Raw genomic sequence first — 19,504 nt, 5'->3', positions numbered from 1 at the left:
CACATAGAAACAACCCTGGATATAGAAAACCAAAAGAAGAGACAAGGAACTGTAGATACAAGCTTCACCAACAGAATACAAGAGATGGAAGAGAGAATCTCAGGAGCAGAAGATTCCATAGAAATCATTGACTCAACTGTCAAAGATAATGTAAAGCGGAAAAAGCTACTGGTCCAAAACATACAGGAAATCCAGGACTCAATGAGAAGATCAAACCTAAGGATAATAGGTATAGAAGAGAGTGAAGGCTCCCAGCTCAAAGGACCAGTAAATATCTTCAACAAAATCATAGAAGAAAACTTCCCTAACCTAAGAAAAGAGATACCCATAGGCATACAAGAAGCCTACAGAACTCCAAATAGATTGAACCAGAAAAGAAACACCTCCCGTCACATAATAGTCAAAACACCAAACGCACAAAATAGAGAAAGAATATTAAAAGCAGTAAGGGAAAAAGGTCAAGTAACATATAAAGGCAGACCTATCAGAATCACACCAGACTTTTCGCCAGAAACTATGAAGGCCAGAAGATCCTGGACTGATGTCATACAGACCCTAAGAGAACACAAATGCCAGCCCGGGTTACTCTATCCTGCAAAACTCTCAATTAACATAGATGGAGAAACCAAGATACTCCATGACAAAAGAAATTTACATAATATCTTTCTACAAATCCAGCACTTCAAAGGATAATAAATGGTAAAGCCCAACATAAGGAAGCAAGCTATACCCTAGAAGAAGAAAGAAACTAATCGTCTTGGCAACAAAACAAAGAGAAGAAAAGCACACAAACATAACCTCACATCCAAATATGAATATAACAGGAAGCAATAATCACTATTCCTTAATATCTCTCAACATCAATGGCCTCAACTCCCCAATAAAAAGACATAGATTAACAAACTGGATACGCAACGAGGACCCTGCATTCTGCTGCCTACAGGAAACACACCTCAGAGACAAAGACAGACACTACCTCAGAGTGAAAGGCTGGAAAACAACTTTCCAAGCAAATGGTTGGAAGAAGCAAGCTGGAGTAGCCATTCTAATATCAAATAAAATCAATTTTCAACTAAAAGTCATCAAAAAAGATAAGGAAGGACACTTCATATTCATCAAAGGAAAAAATCCACCAAGATGAACTCTCAATCCTAAATATCTGTGCCCCAAATACAAGGGCACCTACATATGTAAAAGGAACCTTACTAAAGCTCAAAACACACATTGCACCTCACACAATAATAGTAGGAGATTTCAACACCCCACTCTCATCAATGGACAGATCATGGAAACAGAAAATAAACAGAGACGTAGACAGACTAAGAGAAGTCATGAGCCAAATGGACTTAACAGATATTTATAGAATATTCTATCCTAAAGCAAAAGGATATAGCTTCTTCTCAGCTCCTCATGGTACTTTCTCCAAAATTGACCATATATTGGTCAAAAAACGGGCCTCAACAGGTACAGAAAGATAGAAATAATCCCATGTGTCCTATCAGACCACCACGGCCTAAAGCTGGTCTTCAATATCAATAAGGGAAGAATGCCCACATATACACGGAGTTGAACAATGCTCTACTCAATGATGACCTGGTCAAGGAAGAAATAAAGAAAGCAATTAAACACTTTTTAGAATTTAATGAAAATGAAGGTACAACATACCCAAACTTATGGGACACAATGAAAGCTGTGCTAAGAGGAAAACTCATAGCGCTGAGTGCCTGCAGAAAGAAACAGGAAAGAGCATATGTCAGCAGCTTGACAGCACACCTAAAAGCTCTAGAACAAAAAGAAGCAAATACACCCAGGAGGAGTAGAAGGCAGGAAATAATCAAACTCAGAGCTGAAATCAACCAAGTAGAAATAAAAAGGACCATAGAAAGAATCAACAGAACCAAAAGTTGGTTCTTTGAGAAAATCAACAAGATAGATAAACCCTTAGCCAGACTAACAAGAGGACACAGAGAGAGTGTCCAAATTAACAAAATCAGAAACGAAAAGGGAGACATAACTACAGATTCAGAGGAAATTCAAAAAATCATCAGATCTTACTATAAAAACCTATATTCAACAAAACTTGAAAATCTTCAGGAAATGGACAATTTCCTAGACAGATACCAGGTATCGAAGTTAAATCAGGAACAGATAAACCAGTTAAACAACCCCATAACTCCTAAGGAAATAGAAGCAGTCATTAAAGGTCTCCCAACCAAGAAGAGCCCAGGTCCAGACAGGTTTAGTGCAGAATTCTATCAAACCTTCATAGAACACCTCATACCAATATTATCCAAACTATTCCACAAAATTGAAACAGATGGATCACTACCGAATACCTTCTACGAAGCCACAATTACTCTTATACCTAAACCACACAAAGAAACAACAAAGAAAGAGAACTTCAGACCAATTTCCCTTATAAATATCGACGCAAAAATACTCAACAAAATTCTGGCAAACCGAATTCAAGAGCACATCAAAACAATCATCCACCATGATCAAGTAGGCTTCATCCCAGGCATGCAGGGATGGTTTAATATACGGAAAACCAACACCCGCGGATCCCGGCCCGCAGCAGCTCTCTGCTCCCAGACCCGGTGAGAGAGAGACCCAACCGCCTGGTCAGGTGGGCACTCCTGAGGCTGCAGAGCGGAAGAGACCACCAACACTGCTCACCCCTGCCCACATCCCTGGCCCAAGAGGAAACTGTATAAGGCCTCTGGGCTCCCGTGGGGGAGGGCCCAGGAGCGGCAGGACACCAGCCTGAGACACCGCCGGAACCTGAAAGAAACAGACCGGATAAACAGTTCTCTGCACCCAAATCCCGTGGGAGGGAGAGCTAAACCTTCAGAGAGGCAGACAAGCCTGGGAAACCAGAAGAGACTGCTCCCTGCACACACATCTCGGACGCCAGAGGAAAAAGCCAAAGACCATCTGGAACCCGGGTGCACTGAAGCTCCCGGAAGGGGCGGCACAGGTCTTCCTAGTTGCTGCCGCTGCAGAGAGCCCCTGGACAGCACCCCACGAGCGAACCTGAGCCTCGGGACCACAGGTAAGACCAAATTTTCTGCTGCAAGAAAGCTGCCTGGTGAACTCAAGACACAGGCCCACAGGAACAGCTGAAGACCTATAGAGAGGAAAAACTACACGCCCGAAAGCAAAACACACTGTCCCCATAACTGACTGAAAGAGAGGAAAACAGGTCTACAGCACTCCTGACACACAGGCTTATAGGTCAGTCTAGCCACTGTCAGAAATAGCAGAACAAAGTAACACTAGAGATAATCTGATGGCGAGAGGCAAGCGCAGGAACCCAAGCAACAGAAACCAAGACTGCATGCCATCCTCGGAGCCCAATTCTCCCACCAAAACAAACATGGAATATCCAAACACACCAGAAAAGCAAGATCTAGTTTCAAAATCATATTTGATCATGATGCTGGAGGACTTCAAGAAAGACATGAACACACTTAGGGAAACACAGGAAATCATTAATAAACAAGTAGAAGCCTACAGAGAGGAATGGCAAAAATCCCTGAAAGAATTCCAGGAAAACACAATCAAACAGATGAAGGAATTAAAAATGGAAATAGAAGCAATCAAGAAAGAACACATGGAAACAACCCTGGATATAGAAAACCAAAAGAAGAGACAAGGAACTGTAGATACAAGCTTCACCAACAGAATACAAGAGATGGAAGAGAGAATCTCAGGAGCAGAAGATTCCATAGAAATCATTGACTCAACTGTCAAAGATAATGTAAAGCGGAAAAAGCTACTGGTCCAAAACATACAGGAAATCCAGGACTCAATGAGAAGATCAAACCTAAGGATAATAGGTATAGAAGAGAGTGAAGACTCCCAGCTCAAAGGACCAGTAAATATCTTCAACAAAATCATAGAAGAAAACTTCCCTAACCTAAAAAAAGAGATACCCATAGGCATACAAGAAGCCTACAGAACTCCAAATAGATTGGACCAGAAAAGAAACACCTCCCGTCACATAATTGTCAAAACACCAAACGCACAAAATAAAGAAAGAATATTAAAAGCAGTAAGGGAAAAAGGTCAAGTAACATATAAAGGGAGACCTATCAGAATCACACCAGACTTCTCGCCAGAAACTATGAAGGCCAGAAGATCCTGGACTGATGTCATACAGACCCTAAGAGAACACAAATGCCAGCCCAGGTTACTGTATCCAGCAAAACTCTCAATTAACATTGATGGAGAAACCAAGATATTCCATGACAAAACCAAATTTACACAATATCTTTCTACAAATCCAGCACTACAAAGGATAATAAATGGTAAAGCCCAACATAAGGAGGCAAGCTATACCCTAGAAGAAGCAAGAAACTAATCGTCTTGGCAACAAAACAAAGAGAATGAAAGCACACAAACATAACCTCACATCCAAATACGAATATAAAGGGAAACAATAATCACTATTCCTTAATATCTCTCAATATCAATGGCCTCAACTCCCCAATAAAAAGACATAGATTAACAAACTGGATACACAACGAGGACCCTGCATTCTGCTGCCTACAGGAAACACACCTCAGAGACAAAGACAGACACTACCTCAGAGTGAAAGGCTGGAAAACAACTTTCCAAGCAAATGATCAGAAGAAGCAAGCTGGAGTAGCCATTCTAATATCAAATAAAATCAATTTCCAACTAAAAGTCATCAAAAAAGATAAGGAAGGACACTTCATATTCATCAAAGGAAAAATCCACCAAGATGAACTCTCAATCCTAAATATCTATGCCCCAAATACAAGGGCACCTACATACGTAAAAGAAACCTTACTAAAGCTCAAAACACACATTGCACCTCACACAATAATAGTGGGAGATTTCAACACCCCACTCTCATCAATGGACAGATCATGGAATCAGAAATTAAACAGTGATGTCGACAGACTAAGAGAAGTCATGAGCCAAATGGACTTAACGGATATTTATAGAACATTCTATCCTAAAGCAAAAGGATATACCTTCTTCTCAGCTCCTCATGGTACTTTCTCCAAAATTGACCATATAATCGGTCAAAAAACGGGCCTCAACAGGTACAGAAAGATAGAAATAATCCCATGCGTGCTATCGGACCACCACGGCCTAAAACTGGTCTTCAATAACAATAAGGGAAGAATGCCCACATATACGTGGAAATTGAACAATGCTCTACTCAATGATAACCTGGTCAAGGAAGAAATAAAGAAAGAAATTAAAAACTTTTTAGAATTTAATGAAAATGAAGATACAACATACTCAAACTTATGGGACACAATGAAACCTGTGCTAAGAGGAAAACTCATAGCGCTGAGTGCCTGCAGAAAGAAACAGGAAAGAGCATATGTCAGCAGCTTGACAGCACACCTAAAAGCTCTAGAACAAAAAGAAGCAAATACACCCAGGAGGAGTAGAAGGCAGGAAATAATCAAACTCAGAGCTGAAATCAACCAAGTAGAAACAAAAAGGACCATAGAAAGAATCAACAGGACCAAAAGTTGGTTCTTTGAGAAAATCAACAAGATAGATAAACCCTTAGCCAGACTAACGAAAGGACACAGAGAGTGCGTCCAAATTAACAAAATCAGAAATGAAAAGGGAGACATAACTACAGATTCAGAGGAAATTCAAAAAATCATCAGATCTTACTATAAAAACCTATATTCAACAAAATTTGAAAATCTCCAGGAAATGGACAATTTCCTAGACAGATACCAGGTATCAAAGTTAAATCAGGAACAGATAAACCAGTTAAACAACCCCATAACTCCTAAGGAAATAGAAGCAGTCATTAAAGGTCTCCCAACCAAAAAGAGCCCAGGTCCAGATGGGTTTAGTGCAGAATTCTATCAAACCTTCATAGAAGACCTCATACCAATATTATCCAAACTATTCCACAAAATTGAAACAGATGGAGCCCTACCGAATTCCTTCTACGAATCTACAATTACTCTTATACCTAAACCACACAAAGACACAACAAAGAAAGAGAACTTCAGACCAATTTCCCTTATGAATATCGACGCAAAAATACTCAATAAAATTCTGGCAAACCGAATTCAAGAGCACATCAAAACAATCATCCACCATGATCAAGTAGGCTTCATCCCAGGCATGCAGGGATGGTTTAATATACGGAAAACCATCAACGTGTTCCATTATATAAACAAACTGAAAGAACAGAACCACATGATCATTTCATTAGATGCTGAGAAAGCATTTGACAAAATTCAACACCCCTTCATGATAAAAGTCCTGGAAAGAATAGGAATTCAAGGCCCATACCTAAACATAGTAAAAGCCATATACAGCAAACCAGTTGCTAACATTAAACTAAATGGAGAGAAACTTGAAGCAATCCCACTAAAATCAGGGACTAGACAAGGCTGCCCACTCTCTCCCTACTTATTCAATATAGTTCTTGAAGTTCTAGCCAGAGCAATCAGACAACAAAAGGAGATCAAAGGGATACAGATCGGAAAAGAAGAGGTCAAAATATCACTATTTGCAGATGATATGATAGTATATTTAAGTGATCCCAAAAGTTCCACCAGAGAACTACTAAAGCTGATAAACAACTTCAGCAAAGTGGCTGGGTATAAAATTAACTCAAATAAATCAGTTGCCTTCCTCTATACAAAAGAGAAACAAGCCGAGAAAGAAATTAGGGAAACGACACCCTTCATAATAGACCCAAATAATATAAAGTACCTCGGTGTGACTTTAACCAAGCAAGTAAAAGATCTGTACAATAAGAACTTCAAGACACTGAAGAAAGAAATTGAAGAAGACCTCAGAAGATGGAAAGATCTCCCATGCTCATGGATTGGCAGGATTAATATAGTAAAAATGGCCATTTTACCAAAAGCAATCTACAGATTCAATGCAATCCCCATCAAAATACCAATCCAATTCTTCAAAGAGTTAGACAGAACAATTTGCAAATTCATCTGGAATAACAAAAAACCCAGGATAGCTAAAGCTATCCTCAACAATAAAAGGACTTCAGGGGGAATCACTATCCCTGAACTCAAGCAGTATTACAGAGCAATAGTGATAAAAACTGCATGGTATTGGTACAGAGACAGACAGATAGACCAATGGAATAGAATTGAAGCCCCAGAAATGAACCCACACACCTATGGTCACTTGATTTTTGACAAAGGAGCCAAAACCATCCAATGGAAAAAAGATAGCATTTTCAGCAAATGGTGCTGGTTCAACTGGAGGGCAACATGTAGAAGAATGCAGATCGATCCATGCTTATCACCCTGTACAAAGCTTAAGTCCAAGTGGATCAAGGACCTCCACATCAAACCCGACACACTCAAACTAATAGAAGAAAAACTAGGGAAGCATCTGGAACACATGGGCACTGGAAAAAATTTCCTGAACAAAACACCAATGGCTTATGCTCTAAGATCAAGAATTGACAAATGGGATCTCATAAAACTGCAAAGCTTCTGTAAGGCAAAGGACACTGTGGTTAGGACAAAACGGCAACCAACAGATTGGGAAAAGATCTTTACCAACCCTACAACAGATAGAGGCCTTATATCCAAAATATACAAAGAACTCAAGAAGTTAGACCGCAGGGAAACAAATAACCCTATTAAAAAATGGGGTTCAGAGCTAAACAAAGAATTCACAGCTGAGGAATACCGAATGGCTGAGAAACACCTAAAGAAATGTTCAACATCTTTAGTCATAAGGGAAATGCAAATCAAAACAACCCTGAGATTTCACCTCACACCAGTGCGATTGGCTAAGATCAAAAACTCAGGTGACAGCAGATGCTGGCGAGGTTGTGGAGAAAGAGGAACACTCCTCCATTGTTGGTGGGATTGCAGACTGGTAAAACCATTCTGGAAATCAGTCTGGAGGTTCCTCAGAAAATTGGACATTGAACTGCCTGAGGATCCAGCTATACCTCTCTTGGGCATATACCCAAAAGATGCCTCAACATATAAAAGAGACACGTGCTCCACTATGTTCATCGCAGCCTTATTTATAATAGCCAGAAAATGGAAAGAACCCAGATGCCCTTCAACAGAGGAATGGATACAGAAAATGTGGTACATCTACACAATGGAATATTACTCAGCTATCAAAAACAACGAGTTTATGAAATTCGTAGGCAAATGGTTGGAACTGGAAAATATCATCCTGAGTGAACTAACCCAATCACAGAAAGACATACATGGTATGCACTCATTGATAAGTGGCTATTAGCCCAAATGCTTGAATTACCCTAGATCCCTAGAACAAACGAAACTCAAGACGGATGATCAAAATGTGAATGCTTCACTCCTTCTTTAAATGAGGAAAAAGAATACCCTTGGCAGGGAAGGGAGAGGCAAAGATTAAAACAGAGACTGAAGGAACACCCATTCAGAGCCTGCCCCACATTTGGCCCATACATATACATCCACCCAATTGGACTAGATGGATGAAGCAAAGAAGTGCAGACCGACAGGAGCCGGATGTAGATCGCTCCTGAGAGACACAGCCAGAATACAGCAAATACAGAGGCGAATGCCAGCAGCAAACCACTGAACTGAGAATAGGTCCCCTATTGAAGGAATGAGAGAAAGAACTGGAAGAGCTTGAAGGGGCTCGAGACCCCAAAAGTACAACAATGCCAAGCAACCAGAGCTTCCAGGGAATAAACCACTACCTAAAGACTATACATGGACTGACCCTGGACTCTGACCCCATAGGTAGCAATGAATATCCTAATAAGAGCACCAGTGGAAGGGGAAGCCCTGGGTCCTGCTAAGACTGAACCCCCAGTGAACTAGTCTATGGGGGGAGGGCGGCAATGGTGGGAGGGTTGGGAGGGGAACACCCATAAGGAAGGGGAGGGGGGAGGGGGATGTTTGCCCGGAAACCGGGAAAGGGAATAACACTCGAAATGTATATAAGAAATACTCAAGTTAATAAAAAATAAAAAAAAAATATACGGAAAACCATCAATGTGATCCATTATATAAACAAACTGAAAGAACAGAACCACATGATCATTTCATTAGATGCTGAGAAAGCATTTGACAAAATTCAACACCCCTTCATGATAAAAGTCCTGGAAAGAATAGGAATTCAAGGCCCATACCTAAACATAGTAAAAGCCATATACAGCAAACCAGTTGCTAACATTAAACTAAATGGAGAGAAACTTGAAGCAATCCCACTAAAATCAGGGACTAGACAAGGCTGCCCACTCTCTCCCTACTTATTCAATATAGTTCTTGAAGTTCTAGGCAGAGCAATCAGACAACAAAAGGAGATCAAGGGGATACAGTTCGGAAAAGAAGAGGTCAAAATATCACTATTTGCAGATGATATGATAGTATATTTAAGTGATCCCAAAAATTCCACCAGAGAACTACTAAAGCTGATAAACAACTTCAGCAAAGTGGCTGGGTATAAAATTAACTCAAATAAATCAGTTGCCTTCCTCTATACAAAAGAGAAACAAGCCGAGAAAGAAATTAGGGAAACGACACCCTTCATAATAGAACCAAATAATATAAAGTACCTCGGTGTGACTTTAACCAAGCAAGTAAAAGAACTGTACATAAGAACTTCAAGACACTGAGGAAAGAAATTGAAGAAGACCTCAGAAGATAGAAAGATCTCCCATGCTCATGGATTGGCAGGATTAATATACTAAAAATGGCCATTTTACCAAAAGCAATCTACAGATTCAATGCAATCCCCATCAAAATACCAATCCAATTCTTCAAAGAGTTAGACAGAACAATTTGCAAATTCATCTGGAATAACAAAAAAACCCAGGATAGCTAAAGCTATCCTCAACAATAAAAGGACTTCAGGGGGAATCACTATCCCTGAACTCAAGCAGTATTACAGAGCAATAGTGATAAAAACTGCATGGTATTGGTACAGAGACAGACAGATAGACCAATGGAATAGAATTGAAGACCCAGAAATGAACCCACACACCTATGGTCACTTGATTTTAGACAAAGGAGCCAAAACCATCCAATGGAAAAAAGATAGCATTTTCAGCAAATGGTGCTGGTTCAACTGGAGGGCAACATGTAGAAGAATGCAGATCGATCCATGCTCATCACCCTGTACAAAGCTTAAGTCCAAGTGGATCAAGGACCTCCACATCAAACCAGACACACTCAAACTAATACAAGAAAAACTAAGGAAGCATCTGGAACACATGGGCACTGGAAAAAATTTCCTGAACAAAACACCAATGGCTTACGCGCTAAGATCAAGAATCGACAAATGGGATGTCATAAAACTGCAAAGCTTCTGTAAGGCAAAGGACACTGTGGTTAGGACAAAACGGCAACCAACAGATTGGGAAAAGATCCTTACCAATCCTACAACAAATAGAGTCCTTATATCCAAAATATACAAAGAACTCAAGAAGTTAGACTGCAGGGAAACAAATAACCCTATTAAAAAATGGGGTTCAGAGCTAAACAAAGAATTCACAGCTGAGGAATGCCGAATGGCTGAGAAACACCTAAAGAAATGTTCAACATCTTTAGTCATAAGGGAAATGCAAATCAAAACAACCCTGAGATTTCACCTCACACCAGTGAGAATGGCTAAGATCAAAAACTCAGGGGACAACAGATGCTGGCGAGGATGTGGAGAAAGAGGAACACTCCTCCATTGTTGGTGGGATTGCATACTGGTACAACCATTCTGGAAATCAGTCTGGAGGATCCTCAGAAAATTGGACATTGAACTGCCTGAGGATCCAGCTATACCTCTCTTGGGCATATACCCAAAAGATGCCCCAACATATAAAAAAGACACGTGCTCCACTATGTTCATTGCAGCCTTATTTATAATAGCCAGAAGCTGGAAAGAACCCAGATGCCCTTCAACAGAGGAATGGATACAGAAAATGTGGTACATCTACACAATGGAATATTACTCTGCTATCAAAAACAACGAGTTTATGAAATTCGTAGGCAAATGGTTGGAACTGGAAAATATCATCCTGAGTGAGCTAACCCAATCACAGAAAGACATACATGGTATGCACTCATTGATAAGTGGCTATTAGCCCAAATGCTTGAACTACCCTAGATGCCTAGAACAAATGAAACTCAAGACGGATGATCAAAATGTGAATGCTTCACTCCTTCTTTAAAAGGGGAACAAGAATACCCTTGGCAGGGAAGAGAGAGGCAAAGATTAAAACAGGGACTGAAGGAACACCCATTCAGAGCCTGCCCCACATGTGGCCCATACATATACAGCCACCCAATTAGACAAGATGGATGAAGCAAAGAAGTGCAGACCGACAGGAGCCGGATGTAGATCGCTCCTGAGAGACACAGCCAGAATACAGCAAATACAGAGGCGAATGCCAGCAGCAAACCACTGAACTGAGAATAGGACCCCCGTTGAAGGAATCAGAGAAAGGACTGGAAGAGCTTGAAGGGGCTCGAGACCCCAAAAGTACAACAATGCCAAGCGACCAGAGCTTCCAGGGACTAAGCCACTACCTAAAGACTATACATGGACTGACCCTGGACTCTGACCTCATAGGTAGCAATGAATATCCTAGTAAGAGCACCAGTGGAAGGGGAAGCCCTGGGTCCTGCTAAGACTGAACCCCCAGTCAACTAGACTGTTGGGGGGAGGGCGGCAATGGGGGTAGGGTTGGGAGGGGAACACCCATAAGGAAGGGGAGGGGGAGGGGGATGTTTGCCCGGATACCGAGAAAGGGAATAACACTCGAAATGTATATAAGAAATACTCAAGTTAATAAAAAAAAAAAAAAAAACTCAGGTGACAGCAAATGCTGGCAAGGATGCGGAGAAAGCGGAAAACTCCTCCATTGTTGGTGGGGTTGCAGACTGGTACAACCATTCTGGAAATCAGTCTGGAGGTTCCTCAGAAAATTGGACACTGAACTGCCTGAGGATCCGGCTATACCTCTCTTGGGCATATACCCAAAAGATGCCCCAACATATAAAAAAGACACGTGCTCCACTATGTTCATCGCAGCCTTATTTATAATAGCCAGAAGCTGGAAAGAACCCAGATGCCCTTCAACAGAGGAATGGATACAGAAAATGTGGTACATTTACACAATGGAATATTACTCTGCTATCAAAAACAATGACTTTATGAAATTCGTAGGCAAATGGTTCGAACTGGAAAACATCATCCTGAGTGAGCTAACCCAATCACAGAAAAGCACACATGGTATGCACTCATTGATAAGTGGCTATTAGCCCAAATGCTTGAATTACCCTAGATGCCTAGAACAAATGAAACTCAAGACGGATGATCAAAATGTGAATACTTCACTCCTTCTTTAAAAGGGGAACAAGAATACCCTTGGCAGGGAAGAGAGAAGCAAAGATTAAAACAGAGACTGAAGGAACACCCATTCAGAGCCTGCCCCACATGTGACCCATACATATACAGTCACCCAATTAGACAAGATGGATGAAGCAAAGAAGTGCAGACCGACAGGAGCCAGATGTAGATCGCTCCTGAGAGACACAGCCAGAATACAGCAAATACAGAGGTGAATGCCAGCAGCAAACCACTGAACTGAGAACAGGACCCCCGTTGAAGGAATCAGAGAAAGAACTGGAAGAGCTTGAAGGGGCTCGAGACCCCATATGTACAACAATGCCAAGCAACCAGAGCTTCCAGGGACTAAGCCATTACCTAAAGACTATACATGGACTGACCCTGGACTCTGACCTCATAGGTAGCAATGAATATCCTAGTAAGAGCACCAGTGGAAGGGGAAGCCCTGGGTCCTGCTAAGACTGAACCCCCAGTGAACTAGACTGTTGTGGGGAGGGCGGCAATGGGGGGAGGGTGGGGATGGGAACACCCATAAGGAAGGGGAGGGGGGAGGGGGACATTTGCCCGGAAACCGGGAAAGGGAATAACACTCGAAATGTATATAAGAAATACTCAAGTTAATAAAAAAAAGTTACTGTTTAGAAAAAAAGAAAGAAAAAAAGAAATATGATCATGCTCCAGCAAGTATATGGGAAATGCAAATTGGACTTAGTCATGGTATTGGGGGGATTCGGGGCTTGAGAATGGGTGGGCGGACCTGGGAGAAATGGGAGTTAAATGTGATGGGGTACACTATCAAAAAATACCAAATAATAAAAATATTATGTTGTGGGATGGGGAAAGAAACTCATCTTGCCTTCAAAGATAAACAGCACTTTAGAGTGAAAAATTGGAAATATTTCAGACAAACGGGATCAGTAAAGAAGCAGGCATCACTGTTCTAATATCTGTTACCTCAAATATATATTAGAGGAAAAACAGCATTTTTAACAAATGGTGGTGGGCAAACTACAAGTCTTCATATAGAAATAAATTGGACCCTTCTCATCTTGTACAAAAATTAACTTCAAATGTATCCAGGACCTTAATATGAAACTTGAAATGGTAAAACTACTAGAGGAAAACATAGGCAATGCCCTACAAGATACAGATGCAAGAAAGGACTTTCTGAGTAGGACTCCATTTGTTCAGGAAAGAATGAAAACAATTGACAACTGGGACCTCATAAAACTAAAAGCTTGTGTCCAGCAGTGAGTGGAAAAAAGAGTGGAAAAGCAGGTCCTAGGGGCTCAATGGCTTATCAGCCAGCCTCGTCAAAGCAATGAGCTTTAACTTCAGTAGAGTCTTCATTCCATAAGAAATGAGGCAGAGGATGATAGAGAAACCTAATGTTAACTTCTGTCCTACACACACACACACACACACACACACACACACACACACACAAGCACTCAATATACAAACAATAAAGGACAAGAAAAAGTTTTTAAAAACCCAAGCTGTAGAAGAATGACATATAAGCTGTGTGTTTAAAGAGTAGAAACTGGCCAAGAGTTCCATATCTAGGAAAATTATTCTTTAGATGAGGGAAAGAAGACTTGGAGTCTAGTAGGAACATGAGGAAATTTGTCATCAGTTGAACTGCCTAGGAAACAGATTCTACAGAGAAAAGGAAGATTATTCTATTCTGGTCAGAAACTCACAACTACACAAAAGAAAAGAATTGGAAATGTTAAAATGTCCACGGATCACCCCTTACTAAGGAGATATCAGCCACACATGGAATTCTCATACTTCAAGGTATGACCACTTATCCATGCACACATGGGTAACACTAATATTATTAACTATAAAACCAAAGACATGAGATTGGGAGGGAGGCATGTTGGAGACACATGTGGGAACCTCAAGGAAAGAAATGAAGGGCATATGTGATTATATTTCATTGTATACATATTCAAAAGTCTCAAGAGTTAAAAAGTGAATATTTTTAATTTTCTCATTCTTTTTGTTGATGATCTTTTGATTTTTTGAGATAAGGTCCTGCCAGATAACTCTGGTTCAACAGAAATTCTCTATGTAGACCAGAATGGTCTCAAACTCACAGCAATCTGCCTGCCTCTGCCTCTGCCCCTACCCCTGCCTCTGCCTCCTTGAATACTAAGATTAAAGGTGTATACCACTACATCCAGTCCCATTTTATTATTCTTAACTGATCTAACATTACTCAAAATATTAATAACAACAATGTACTAGAAACTGTTGATTATAAGAAAAAAATTTTCATGTGTATAGGTATTTTGCTTGCATGTATGCCTATGCACCCCATGCATAAAGTACCCTCAGAAGGCAGAGGAGAATACAGATTACAGATTACAGATAGTTAGTTGCTTCCATGTAGATTCTGGGAAGTGAACCCAGAACTTCTGGAGGAGCAGCCAGTGCTCTTAATCACTGAGCCATTTTTCTAGCCAGTGGGTAAACTTTCTTATAACATACCTGCACGAGTTATAAAGTAGAATTGTGATATGTGAAAGAAGACTTGCATTAACTATGGAAATATTTTGAACTCTAGGGTACCTTCTTAAAAGTGTTTAACAGGTATAACTGATAGATTAAGGAAAGGATCAAAAGTATCTTAAAAATTAAAAAATTAAAGAAAACAAGAGAGCCAAACACAATGGCTTACACTTACAACCTCAGTAGGCATAAGGCAGAAGCAGGAGGATTGCCACGAGTTAGAGACCATCAGAGGCAAAATAGTGAATTCCAGGCCAGCTTGGACTATAAAGTAAGACCCTGTGAAGTACAAGTTTCTGGTTTCTTCAAAACCTCAATTGTGTCATGTAATATTTTTCTGAAAGTTGCCTTGTGACAGGGCATGTGACAATTTGCTGAAAACAAGACATTTGAGAGAGTGCATGATATTTAGAAAGATTATAACTAGAGCCTCACAGACAGTGAGAGGATACTCTTGCGTTGCTATGCCAAGCAACACTTCACTGGTCTTTGCTGGTCTTCGCTTGTCTTCGCTTGTCTTTGCTGGTCTGTCTTCACTGGTCTTCACTTCAAAGAGAAAAATGCTCCAAAGAACTCGTCGGATTTCAGCTGATTCTGGCCACTTCCACTGACTCCTGCTGATTTGGAAGAGCCTTGCTGTTTCTGCTGGACTATACCACCATTACTGATTCTCGTTTGGTGTTTCTTATTGGACTGGACTGATGGTATCCTAACAATAAAGAATGAAATCACCCCAAGGAACAACTTCTAAACAGGTCCACAACCCCCTTTTCCCATTAACTTTCTTTCTCCCCTACTTCAAGTTGGTAGGCTAGAGGAGAGGTTAAGACATTAAGAACCCTAACTAAAGTAGGTTCTGAAAAATCTAAGGGTGCTTCCATTTTTATTTTTATTATTATATAGAAATGGATAAATGGAACTGTATACTACAAAACCCATTGGACTGCACAGCCATTGGTGTTGATTACTAATAATGCACCAGTATTGGTTTATGAGTTTTATTAAACGTCACCTGAAACATCATGTCAGTAAAAGAGAACTACAGAAGAGGAATGCTGAGAAGTCTCTGTTCTTCCCTTGCAATTTTCCTGAATACCCAAACCTCTTTTCAAAGTATCTTATTTAGTATTAGAAAGACATTTAGTGGAATATGGTTAGAATTAACTCTAAAAGTAGCCTGCTACATTAGTCTCTGTATATGGATAACGGTTATACAGAAAACTACAAAACATTATTAAAAATAGTCTTAAAAGGCTAAAAAGAAGTGGAAGCAAATTAGAAGTATATAAAATTGAAGACTGAGTATTTTAACTCATTTCCTTAAAATGTATCTATGGATTCGATTAAATTACAACTAAGATTATAGCCATAGGTTTTTTTCTGGAAGTGAATATATATGTTAACTCTAGAATTTATGTATAAGGTCATACAGTCAAAACAGAGCACCATGATATTTAAAAATCATAGGATATAAAATGCTATATGAGGTAGGGTAATCAAAGTAGTTCAGGGAGTAGTAGTAGAGAAAAAAACCAGAAAGGAGATCTAACCAACACATGGAGAAAGGGAACAAACAAATCCCAAGTTTGCCTTTGGTTTAAGTAGAGGAAGTCTTGGGGCAGGAAGACATAATAAAACAGTATTGGTCAAGATGTGGCCTCAATTCTGATACTGCAGGTAGTCATAACACGTTGTGGCTGCTGTTCTCATGGGAGAAGTTCAAATTGACTTCTCCAAGGTGCTCATTTCTGCCCAGGGCAGCCTCACCTCCATGAATAACTTGCCCTCTCCATGGTTCGCCCTCCCTGGCTGTGCAGGTCTACCTCTGTGTTAGCAAATGAGATAAGTGAGGTGGAGAATGCTCCTGAGTGATTCACATACTCTCCCAGATTCAGGCAGGACTCTGAGCAAAAGAAACAAATCCCCTGGAACAAAACATGGAAAAGTCTTCAAGATATGGGCATAGGTTCCCTGAAAAGGGCGTGGACAGCTCAAGAAATAAGAGCTGACTGATGGGATCTCATGGAAGAAACGGCTTCTGCACAGCAAAATGAAGAGGCATCTGTAGAATAGGAGAGCCCAACCTAACCCAGAGCCGAACATCTGAGTGGATGAATATCTAGAATATATGAACAACTCAAAAAACCCTTCCAAAATAGAAGCCAACCATAAAAGGAGAAATGTAATGTAGAGCTCACACACAGAAAGATGAACATAAACTGGAGGGTATGGAAGATTCTCAAAAAACAAGACTAGAACCACAAAATAACCAGGCTCTATCAGTCGTGTTATAAACTTGAAGGAATCTAAGTCAGAGTGCCACAGAGATTGCTGTACATTCCTGTTTATTAAAGCAATACAGAACTCAAGATATTCTCTCAACAGATTAAAAAAGTGGTACACTTACACAATGGACTTATATTAATTTTTAAAGGACATTGAAATCTACAAATTTCACAACAATGAATGTTCATATTTAAAAATAGTCTAAATTCAGAAAGATAAATGGTGCATGTTTTCTCTCAGATTTGGAATTTCAAGTGTGCGTATGTATTTGCACACTACATGTGTGACATTAAACTGTATGGGACATTAGAAAGAGGAAGCAGACTAGCAGGGGTGGTAATGGAGGTGAAAATGTTCAAATCACATCATATACTTGAGTGAAAACATCATAATAAAATCCATCAAAATAATATATGCTGTTTGCAAGAAAAGAGGTGTGGACAAAAGTATATACTGTGGGATACACTGTGACACACTATAGCTTCCACAATGAGTAAAAGAGGTATGGACAAAAGGATATACTGTGGGATACACTGTGACACTAGAGCTTCCACAATGAAATATTTTTGTTTTGTTTTTGTATATTTTTATTTTTATTTTCTCTTGCAGAGGAAGATTCCAAGGGCAGAGAGTGGATACTAAGGGATGGGGAGATAAATGGGATTGGAATGCATGACGTAAAACACACAAAAAAATCAATAAAAAGTTAAAAATTAATAATAGTAAATACATAGGTGCTAATACATTTTAAATAAAAATCTTCAAATAAATAACAAGAGAACTCATTACTAACATACTGGCTTTTTGAAAAATAGCAAAGAAACTTCTGAGAAGATTTCAAAAAAGGTAAAATCATATCAGCAGCTCAGTTATCTGAACTCTCCTACAAAAAAAAAGAGAATAATGAGTGATTTCCTAATTATAAAATTGAACACAATTTGTGTCATCTCCCTTCTTGACTTAATTGCTTAAAACAGAAACTGCATACAACACAAATATACAACATGTTGTGTGTTTATAAGTAAGGCATATGACTCATTGCAGTACAGTCATATCCCACAGACAAGTGTGAACAGGTGGGATACCCAGAAGTAAGGAAATGATGACAGAAAAAGCAACTCACATAGGAACAAGTGCCTAGATCCAGAAACGTCAAAAACAAAGGTTCTTATAGAACACAAATGTGTATACTTTAAGTCATTCTCTTTAAAAGGCAGAAGCTTACTTAAAGCTATTTATATAGGTGATATGTAAAACAAAAGCATAAATGAGAAGAGAGCCATATGTGAACATTTTTTCTTGTGTGTGTAGGAACACAAATCTGAAGTGGCTCCTAAAGTTGCCCACAGGTTTTAACACTTACTTTTGGATTCAGTTGTCACCAATCTAGATTACCACTTTTCATCTACAAATCTCCTTTTGTTAAGTGTGGTAGTTTCTTTTACAAGAGATATTGAAAATAGTAGTTAAAGAACTATGAGGCACAAGTCTGTATAAGAGCTACATTATTACTTAGATGTGTGGTTTTAGAACAGAGATTCTGTGATTCAAAGCATAGAGGCTTATACGCTTGCTCACAAATCTGCCCGTTCTAATGTTCAGTGATGTGACAGTCTAGAGATCATTAGTAACAAACTATAAGTTAGTATCAAATACACACACACACACATCTTGCAACTATCTTATAATTACTTTGAAATCCATTGTTTCTACAGAGAATGACATAGAAAACTTGAAAGAAACAGCTGTACAACATGCATTAAGTAGTGACGATGGTAAGAAAACTTTTTAAGTTCAACACTTCTCATAATTTTTTTCATTAATGTACACATTTAATGACAATACTTATATTATCATGGAACATGCATACTGTTCTATTATTGTGTAAACCAGGTATTTATTGAGAATTGAAAGTTAGCTAGATAGCATTTTATTTAGAATTCACTTAGGAAATATTCTATCAAATCTATCACAGTTCTAGCAAGCAAGTGTGTCTAGTGTTGTTCGTATTACTTTCTATGTCCAGCTTAGGTAGCAAGGTGTGTGAGGTACAACACTGGCTCACAGATGTGATAAAAAGAGGTGTTCAGCAGTTCTTTCAATAGCTAGCAATCTCCTCTATTCTTTGGGGAAAGGAAGAGGTCAGGGGAAAGGGAACAGAAGAGAATCATGAGAGGTTAATATGATCTAAGTTCATGTGTACTTGAACAAAGAAATCCCACTGAGTCCCTTTACTCTTTACCCCAAATGTAACCTAATAAAGATGTCTACAATGTAGATAAGTTCTTCCAAGCAAGATGAATACTCTGTCAGGATCAGGAAACACTTTCAACTCCCCAAAAGTGTCCTGCTG

General features: G+C 39.6%; 1 protein-coding gene across 16 annotated transcripts in view; it reads left to right on the top strand.

The window, feature by feature from the left end:
- Ccdc7a (coiled-coil domain containing 7A) overlaps nt 1-19,504 on the top strand; it is a 410,770-nt gene that overhangs the window by 306,134 nt on the left and 85,132 nt on the right. For 14 of the 16 annotated variants that reach the window (XM_087595057.1, XM_087595068.1, XM_087595056.1 and 11 more), the window contains one exon: nt 18,867-18,926. The exons of the other annotated variants lie outside the window; for them this stretch is intronic. In XM_087595057.1, the coding sequence (XP_087451183.1) occupies nt 18,867-18,926 (60 nt within the window). The remainder of the gene's footprint in view (nt 1-18,866; nt 18,927-19,504) is intronic. 16 annotated transcript variants of the gene reach the window in all.

The sequence above is a fragment of the Rattus norvegicus genome, chromosome 19 (assembly GCF_021556685.1).
Source record: "Rattus norvegicus strain SHRSP/BbbUtx chromosome 19, alternate assembly SHRSP_T2T, whole genome shotgun sequence".
NCBI lineage: Eukaryota > Metazoa > Chordata > Mammalia > Rodentia > Muridae > Rattus > Rattus norvegicus.
The sequence above is the reverse complement of the archived record's forward strand: the minus strand, read 5'-3'. Positions and strand labels throughout refer to the sequence as shown.